We start from the raw sequence: 10036 nt of genomic DNA, 5'->3' as shown, positions 1-10036 counted from the left end.
GGGGAGGACAGCTGAGATACAAGTCAGCGGGAAGGAGCAGTCTGCAGCCTCGAGCCCCTGCCTGGGGCCTGGAGTGACGAGGAAACACCCGCTTCCGAGAATTGGACACATTCGCTCAGTTTCCTTGTCATAAGAAACTCAGGATAAATTCAAATACTTTAGCATATTCCCTTAACCACATGCTCACCAACATGCCACACGTTTTCCTGAACAGTCATCTCTTCGTCTCTTTGTTCCTGGTGAAGGGACTGTCTAGGGTGAAGGACCTGCAGTGTTTTCTGCACGTCCCATTCCAGGGGCTGATAATTCCTTCCCCCCTTGGAAGTCCCAGAAAAACAGTGCACAGACTCCTCTTCAGGCTGGTGATGCCAGGGGACTGAGGGTCTAGTCTAGGCTAGGAATGGCAGATGTGAGAATCAGTTCTCCAGAATCTGAGGTGTGGAGCCTCTTGTGGGGCAAAGAAGAGAGAGCGAGTAACGTTGGAATTGAGACTCTGACAGACCTGGCACCTGGGTGTGATGAGAAGATTTGAGGTGGAATGGGAGGTCCCAGGAGCTCTGATGAATCTTCTCAGAATTTGAACAAGAAAGTGCTCCCATAGTCACCACCGCCTGGAACAGGAAGCTAGTTAGGAAAGTATTGGGGTGTTGAAAAAGTCATGACATATTTTCTAGGGCCATCTGCTGCAAAAATGTGTCATGACTTTCCTAACACCCAGTATCTCCCTCAGTTCTGTGAACTTTTCTAGCAAATGATGGAACTGGAAGAGGAAGTCAAGGGCACCTTTGATTCATAGCCAGTTAGTTAGAAGCACAGGTGACAATGTGGGCTTGTGACAGGTGTGAGTTGGGGGTGGGGTTGGAGACTGTGTGGCACTGGGCCCATAACCTGGCGCTCGGGAGCTCTGTTGGAACTCCATTATATCAGATTTGAATGGGATTGTGAGACACTCAGGTCAGTGGAGAAAATTGGCACATCAGGAGAGCAGAGTGAAGAGACGTGGTGTGAATGGGGTAGCAGCGAAGTGAAGGAGAAGCAGGAAGTTTTCCTGGACGCATGTGCACCCCTATTACTCCCAGGAACTCAGAGACTAGAAGCACAGGTGGTATTTAGAACTGAAACTCATGGAGAAGCTAACTAATGGGCAGTAGATTCTTAGAGAAGTGGCAGGTAAAGAGAGATGAATTTCTAGGTGGGGAATGATGGGAAGGCAAAGATATGGGGCAAGTGACGGGAGACAACGGCTAGTGTTTACTGCTCGTTATGTGGATGCCTGTAGTGCTGCCTCAGGGTCTAGATGTGTCTCTGGTAATTCACTTCTTCCTCTTTGGCAAACAAGGGGAGGACCAAGAGATTCTGTTGTACATTTTTTACACAACTGCCTTTGGCCCCAAATAATTTTTATGCCAAAGTGGGATAACAGGGTATGCTCCTTTCAGGATGAGATATTCAGTAACCTCTGTCCTCACATCTTCCCAAACACACAGCGCTGCTGCTCCACGAGCTGTGTGGAATAAAGTGGTTGTTGTGAAGTGGGAACAGTATTTCTCCTTTATCAGTTAACTGAGGTTGACAGGAACCAACTTCCTTTAGTGAATACCATTGTTGGAATTTCAATAGATGTCTTTTCTGCTTTAGTAAGAAAAAACAGTATGTTCTCTTTCTGTGCATGTAATTTCCATGTATAAACCTGGGCCCAAAACTTCAGGTGAGTGACCAGTCTGTCACTCACAGAAATCTGAGGCTGGTCTCCTGAGCCCAGTCCTCAGTTTGACTAAATAATCTCTTTGTAAAATTTCTGTTCTACTAAAAGTAAATTTACTTCATAATAATAATTCTCTCAGTTAATGTAACCATCATGTCAGTGGTGAATAGAAATATTTTTTTTTTTTGTCATGCACTTCTATGTAGCTGACAGATACAATGCAGCTTCCCCTCATCTCCACGGGTGACTCTGCTGGTATCAAACACAACGGGAGAACTCAGCCCTCCAGATGTCTGGTCACCCTGCTGGTCAGACCAGGACCCTTGGAAATCAGAGATCTGAACCCCGCGATGGAGAGGGTGATGCATGATCACTGCTGTGCTCTCGCTTCTCTGCAGGTCAGACTGATCTTCTGTGGTGTCTGTACAGTGGCTGTGTCCACTCATTCATTGCATACTCATTGAGTGGCCACTTAGAACTCAGCCCCGTTCCAGGTTAGGGGAAAGAGCAGCAAGGAAAACAGACCAAATTTCTTTGCCAAGACAACTCACATTATATTTCTGCAATAATTATACAAAAGAGACTGTTCTTATGATAACTCCAATGGTGGAGGGAGGTACAAAGGAGAAGAATGATTAACCTGGAAATAAGGCCGAAGAGTCTCAGAGAAGGAGGCCCTTGGGAAGGTGAAGATGTGGGAGCCAGTGGTCATGTTGTAAAAGGACACAAGTCCAGTCTTATAGTCCAGAAGAACCCCCACCAGCAGGGGCCTCTCCTTCAATGGAAGGGGAGTTGGGGGAGAGGTGAGGGCCATGTAGCCATTCTCCTGGCAGAGTCTGATGGCCCAGAAGCCAGACTGAGGCTCTGGGATCATGTCCTTGTCCCTCTGCACATTTTCCAGACAAACTCCTAAGGCCCACCCAGATCCTTCTCCCACATGCACTTCAAAGTAACGTCTTCCTGAGGTGTAGCCCTCACGGCCCAGGACACAGGGTAAAGCATGGAATCTCTTAATACTGAAATGCTTCTTCTGGGGGCTGCCACGGGTCACACGTCTCCGATCCGCAGACAGAATTAGTTCACAATGAGCTGTGTCTGGATCAAGAGTCACGCCGACTGATAAAAGAGAAAGACACATTTTATTTGCTGAGAAGACAGAACACTTCAAGTACAACCTCCTGGATTCAAGTGCATCCCAGTTCTTTTATCTCTGTGAGTCACTTTCTGAGGCTGCATACTATAGTAGGAAATCATCACACCTGAACAGTGATGGTGGGGAGGATTGAAGGAGCTAATGGAAGCCTAGTGCTTGGAGACATTCCTGGTATTTGGTAAGTGACCAATAAGTGGAAGTCATATCCTTGAGCTTATTTGAAGACTTACTGGCCTTGCCATGCAATCACTAAGCGGTGCCTTCTAGAGCTGACAGTGTTCTAGAAGATGAGGACAGAATCTATTCAATAATCAGAAGGAAGCCAGGGTCATAAGTTCTATAATCATAAGAGGTGAGCGCTGCCCACTATCAGAGGCAGCTTGGAAGTGGATTATTCCGCAGTCTAGACTCCAGACTGGGAGCCCAGCCCAGCCAACACATTCATTGCACTCTGTAAGGCCCTAAGCATAAGTCCTACCAGATATGAGCCACACATATCTGAACCACAAACCTGTGAGATAATGTGTGTGTTGTTTTAAGCGACGGAATATTCTTATAGCCATAGAGAATCATTTCATCTTCATTCAGATTTTCTAGTCAAAGGAATTATTAAAATAATTTAGTTTGAATTTTCTAATTGTGGACATGTGGAACATGGCAAGTACTAAATAAGAATCAAGGTTTTGGATTTGGTAATACTGGCTTTCATTGAGATTCAACTATTTATGGCGTCATAATCCATTTTCTCCTTAGTCCTGAATACTGATCTATCTTTCCTAAATGTCACTAAATGTTTATGAAATATTAACAATAAACATCATGTTGAGGATTATTCTAAACACCTTACACCTGCTGTTGCATTTAATTTTTATGAAAACTCACTGAATTAAGGTCTGTTCATATTTGTATTTTTCAGAAAGGGAAAATGAGGTAGTGGTGGGCCTGACTTATTAGCCAATCAACGGGAGAAGAGGAATTCGAAGAGCCTGAAGAGAGAACAGTTTGCCACTTCCCTGTCTACACCCAAGGGAGAGTGTTCCTGACCCACTGAAAACAGCTCAGCAACCTCTCTGCCTATGAGTCTGAGCAGGACAGGTAGGAAGCTTGGCTACCACTTAAGGGGCCTTTTCTGTGAAGCACTAAGGCAGTTATTTCCTTCACATACCTTGGTAGCGCTTTATTAATTTCCTCACATCACAGTAAAGCTCAGAAACATTGCACACAGTTTGAGGGGCCAAAGACACAGCCTCTGGTACTTTCAGCTCCACATCTGAATGCCTAGAATAAACAGACAATGATCTCTGCAGTGGACGTTCCATTCGGCTCTGGACCCCAACGTATCCTCACTTCCCCTTAATCATGTATTAAGACAGACTTACCTTTTTAGTGTATCCTTCATACCCTACAGTGAAAACAAAGACAGAAGGTGAGTGTGGGAAAATTAGTATGTCACGTCACTTGACACATGGGATTACTTATTATAAACACTCCACCCCAGGAAGTAGAGTGACCCAGCCTGACACCCATGCATACCCAGGTAGAACAGTTCCCATCCCAGTCCCCTAAGATAGTCGCTGCCAGTGTGTGTGAGTGTGTGATCACACTTGCTCAGGCTTGTGTGGAGTCATGGAGTCTGCATTCACATTAGCCTGTGACCGCAGGGACTTGATCATGTTACCTTTTGCTATAAGTGACCTAATTTCTGTCTGAGGAGCCCATATCAGATATCTCTGATGACAAAGTCCTCAGTGGTGAATCCATGCCCAGACCCTGGCTCTGGGCCACTGAGGTGGAGGCAGCTGGTGTCACCTGCTGAGGGCGCTGTCACGCTATATCCTCACCCTCATGTGTGACTACCAGTCCTGCAATAGCAACTGGAGTCCAAGCATTTATATTCACCTGCTGGAACCTTTAGGCAGCTGAAAGCAGATCCCATAAGAGCTTATGGCCCACGACAATAAGTGAATCAGGAGAAGGTTATCATTTATTTGAGATGTCTCACTCTATTCAAGAGATGACTAGAAAGGGTCCCATGAACAGTTGACAAGGGCAAATAAATGGCAGGAAGGTTTGCTGTGGGTCCATAAAAACAGGCAACCTCCACATCTACCCAGAGAAAGTTTAAATTTCTGATTCACATGCTGACCCCTGGACCACCAAGGGTGGCCTTCAAGGCCACCAGCAGACATGGATATAGATTTTAAAGAATGTTGCTTTAATTTCGGTGCCACAATTAAGTGAAGTAGACAGGTCTCAGGAATCTCCCCAGGCTCCCTCATCATTCTCCACTCAATAGTCAGGAACAGATGAAACTTCCTTTCTTTCCTAGAAGTTCTCGTTCTCAGCCTCTCTTACCTGCAGCAAATTCTGGGGTGATTCTTGACTCATCTTCTCTAATTTCAGTGTGAGGCACTCAAGTTGAAAGCTCTGCTTTTCCAGACTGGCTTCACCATCCTGCAGTCTCTCCAGCCCCTTCTCTTTCTCATTCTGCAGTCTCCACAGATAAGCCTTCTCCTCCTCATCGAGGAAGTTGCGGAGAGTCCAAAACTCAGAATTGATTTTTTGTCTCTGAAGTTCAATGTTCTCCTAGAATCAAGAAAGTAGCCAGAAAAGGGGGAAACAAACTGAACATACATCTATGGTGAGTCAGTAAACACAGGTGGGACCGAGACACAGTGCAAATCTGCTCACCCACAGAGGAAAGAAAACTGTGACACGTGCCCAAAACTGGCTGTATCATGAAGATTCATGCTGAGGGACATGAGCCAAAAAGCAAAAATGGAAGACCGTATGAGTCTTTTCATATGACGTCCCTAGTCAAATGTAGAACAAAAGAAGAAGAATGTTGGCCGCTAGGAGCTGGGAGGAGGGAGCAATGGATTTTATTGTTAATGGGCATAGAGTTTCTGGTTCGAATGCCAACAAAATTCTGCAAATGGAGAGTGGCAACCGACAGCTGGGAAACAACAGAACACAATGCACTGGGCCTTTCAGTTAGAAATAAGTAAAATGGTAATGTCAGGTAATGTGTATTTAGCACAAACACCCCAGAAAGTTTACTTAATTTCTGTGGGTCATTTTCCCTGGGCACTGGAGCTCAAAAAGCATCCAGCTCCCTCTGCAGAGACCAGCCCAAGAGGCAGACACTCAGTTGTGGGAAAGCTGGTCCTAGTTCTGTTGGCACCTGCTCACTTTCCTTCATGTCATCCCAGAGATAAAAGAAGGAGAGGGCAGGAGTCGCAGAATCATGAAATTTGCCAAGACTAAAGAACTTATCATTTGTAAGATAAAAACAAGCTTTAGTGGGGATGTAAGAAACTATCTATTTTTGTGTGGGTCGAGGGGGGAATTTCTTAAAATTAAGGCTTGTAACTAATATAAATGATTTGAAATTTAAGACATCAAACTGGAAGGAATCTGTGATTCTCAACAGGGGGAGGTCTGGATAGTTACCAGAAATATTATTGCCTTAAGCCAGGACTCAGTTATCATCCTTATGGATGAGACTAAGAAAAACACTGAGAGACTTGGATTTCTCTGGAGAGGACAGAGTGTAATTTCCATGGGTGCTTTCTCAAGTCACACAGTGCTCAGTGACTGTGGTGTTGTGGTAAATGTTGTGCCATTGACATGGTTCCTTATTTGATGTGTAGAAACAGAAGTTCTCCCCACTACCTGAGATTCCAGAAGGGAGGAGACAGAGGCAGTTGCAATGCTACAGTGACAAGGATCTCCACTTGCCAGTTCCTAGCAAGGCCCTCCAAACTTAATGAGGATTTTAACATGAGGATAGGAGGAGTTTAAGTTCCACCTGTGCACATCTACAAAGTATAGGACAAATGTGGGAAGAGACCCTGAAAGAGGAAAATGACTCATAAATTTGATTACTAAGGGATGGATTAAATCCATATTTCCATAAAAGAATGTGTCTCTGATCCTACAGGGGCTGATCAGCCCAGACACTCTCTTAGAGAACCACAGTCTGCAGTACAAGTGTGCAAGTTCTTGCAAAGCTCTATCCTCATCAACAGTCTCACAGGCTTGAGTTATGGGATTGTCTCCTGATCTGGTCCTCTTATTCGTATTCCCTAAAGTTGATATTGGAACCAGGAATGTAGAGGGTCAGACCCTGTGCTGTGGTAAAAGTGCCCAGGTGAGTTCATGATCTTCAGACAGGAGGTAATTTCAGTCATTGAAAATTTGAAAAGTAAGGAGCACAACTTTTTTGATTCTCTTGACTGAGGTATTAGGACACCTAGCCAATTACTATTCATAAAAAAAAAAAAAAAAACAGAGGAAAATTCTCCTAGATGCAGACAACTAATGGCAAATATTAAAGAAAAAGGCCTATTTTTTTGGGTTTCCACAGTTTGGTCTGATTTAATGAGAACAAATCATCAATGAGTACTTTTCCCAATCACCATACACCTAAACTCGAGACTGGAAAGGGGTTTGAGATCAAGAAAATCACATTCTTACCTCCCAATGTATTATTTCATCTTTCTTTTCCAACTTCAATCTCTTACAGCGGTCTTGCTCGGCCTTCAGTTTTGTCACCATCCCCTGGAGCTTTTCCTGAAGGAAAAATTGGGTGAGTTATGGCTTGTCCAATTCACAACCCTCATTTGGTCCTAGAAGAATCCCAGCCTCCAAGATGTACAATAACATTGAATATATTTTTGAGTCCTTTTGCTTTGAGAAGAAGCAACATAAGGGCATTAACGTAACTCATGCCCTCAGTGGCCCTGGGCAGTGGCAGGATTGTAACATCTTTCTGTGCTGTAGGCGATCTGTGATTCCAGCTCGTTTGTGGACCATAGACTAAGCTATTTACATTACTGCAGTTTGCCAGGGACATGCTACAAGATTATAATCATCTAAAAGTACATTTTATAGAATAATGTGCTGGACCAATCATAATACAGAGTGTTTGAAACACGTGGAACTTTTTACACATTATGGTGAGTCAGGTAGGAGAGCCCAGGATGGCAACTGAAGTTACAGAACCAGTTCATGGGCTAGGGGGAGCTCTGCTGTCACCTGAAGAACTGCCATGATGTCAACTTAGAGTGATTAGTTTCCATACCTATCTCTAGGGTTACTTGTCACACAGTTTCTCACATTTTCAGTCTCTATTGAGAGATGGGGAAACCAGGTCATGAAGGCAAAAACGAAGTCGCGCACAGCTTCCATGTACTAAGAACTGAAACTCTTACGATATTTCAACCTCAGCAGTTTGAATCCTGCGGCCATGTCCATCACCGTTTGTTGCTTTTTTTTTAACTACTTGGTGGGTAAGTTATGGGATCTGCCCCATTACAATGATGAGCTGCTCATAGGGTTACAGGGGGAGGTGAGTGCTCTGATGGTGCTCAGGACTGACACACCCTGACACAAAATCCAGAACCTCACACAAGACACAGGCACCGCAGGGGTGAAGGGACACAGAACCCCACACTGGGGATGTTTCCTTCAAGTGTCAACAGGACAGAGGAGGGAGGAATCCTGCTTCCTCATTCCTGCACAGCACAGGGAGCCTCACTTTAACAGCTGTTGTATGAGAAACGTGCGAGGTACCGGTACCTGAACCTTTCAAGGCTTCATCACTGACCAATTCTTTCTGTCCTTCTATATCCTTGCTAAAACCTGTTTCCATTCACTTTTCATAGAGGACTAACTTCGATATTACTCTTTGATGTTAATTTTTTTGCACGCAGAATGTTCTTTTAAATGCCAACCTAATCTTTCTCTCCACAAATAAAATCCCAGCTTTGAACCAGGATTTAGACTCTGAGAAATACCAACGTTCCTTCTTAATTTCCTGTCTCATGGCCTCACCTGTCTTTGCCATCACACACCCCCTGACCATGTACTAGATAGTCAGGTAAGCTCTTGTGACACGTGGTCCCCCTGAGTTGGAATCCTCACACTTCTCCACACAAGGTTATTTTGTGTGTGTCCTTCTGGACTCACTTCTGGGCAGTCTCCCCCTACACTCATTCCTGCCCCTGTGTGACCCCCTCACTACCCACACCAAGGGAAGTCAGGTGCCCTGTGTTCCTTCCTCACTCCTTATACTGTGGCTATCTAAAAAACCGAATTCTGACCCCTGGGGTTTCAGATTCTTTCCTGTGCTCTTGCATGTTGTGGTGTCTCCTATTAAATATGCGAGGTGAGGCCATGAATGAGGCCCGTGTGGGAAAGAGCAAAATCTGTTGTGCAGGAGAAGTTCATTACAGGATGTTCTTACAGGAAAGGATTCTGCTCAGCCTTGAAGGTCAAGATGGACACGGGGTGGACATATAATAAATTCAACATGGACGTGTAATAAACTATTTCAGGGAAATGATATGGTACAAATTTATTTTAGGGTCAGGATAATGGTTTTCACTACAACTGATTGGAGTGAAAATGTGCAACCTGAGAGGCAGTCCTTGCTAAAGACTCTGGCTACTCACCTTGTAGCCTGGATACACATCCTCCACTAGAGCCGTGCGGTGTCCTCTGTGCTGGGGGGAGCGCTCACAGAGCAAGCAGATGAGCTGCCCGTCGTCCTCACAGAACAGTTGGAGCCGCTCCCCGTGTTCCTCACACAGCTTCTCACTGTCTGTCTCCTTGAGAGTCTGAATGAGGTTTTCCAGTTGCTTGATGGATCGGAGACTCTCCCTTTGAAATGGTGCCCGGCAACAGGGACATTGGGGCTTGCTCAGGGATGACGTGCCTTGTAGGTTCTCCAGGATGTCCTCTATGCACCGGCGGCAGAAGCTGTGCCCACAGTGGATGCTCACGGGCTCTGTCATCAGCTCCAAGCAGATGGAGCATGTGGCTTCTTCCCTCATCCTCTTGGGGGCTGAGGCCATGGCTCTTCCTGAAAAGTTCCAATATCAGGTAGAGGCAGAGGTGAAGTAGACAGGATTTTCCAGAGTGAAGGACAGAAGCCTCACCTGAGCCTCTGCGCCTGCACAGGTGTTGAAGTCTTCTCTCTGGAGAGAGAAATGGATGCAATTTGAAAGATGCCTCACCTGTTCCTCTGTGGCAGAATAGGGTGATCCCAGTCATATTTGCCCACTTCACTTTAGATTAAAATTCAGTCACATTTAAATCCACTGTTTCAGTCTCACCAGCCATAATTAAATGCTTAACATCTGAGAATGCTCCCAGGATATCCTTGTACAGAA

The 10036-nt window shown here is 45.1% G+C and overlaps 1 protein-coding gene across 1 annotated transcript; it reads right to left on the bottom strand.

Moving 5' to 3' along the window:
• Positions 1-2294: 2294 nt before the first annotated feature.
• On the bottom strand, positions 2295-9718 carry LOC311188396 (E3 ubiquitin-protein ligase TRIM38-like; the record flags this gene model as incomplete). Its single annotated transcript, XM_084259496.1, has 6 exons — positions 2295-2821; positions 4024-4136; positions 4238-4260; positions 5214-5444; positions 7338-7433; positions 9317-9718. The coding sequence occupies 6 exons, from the start codon at positions 9716-9718 to the stop codon at positions 2295-2297; spliced, it is 1392 nt and encodes a 463-aa protein (XP_084115622.1).
• Between the last annotated feature and the right edge of the window lie 318 nt (positions 9719-10036).

The sequence above is a fragment of the Talpa europaea genome (genome assembly GCF_964194135.1).
Source record: "Talpa europaea genome assembly, chromosome: 2".
In the NCBI taxonomy this organism is placed as follows: Eukaryota; Metazoa; Chordata; class Mammalia; order Eulipotyphla; family Talpidae; genus Talpa; species Talpa europaea.
Note: the sequence above shows the minus strand (reverse complement) of the source record. Positions and strands in the feature narration are given on the sequence as shown.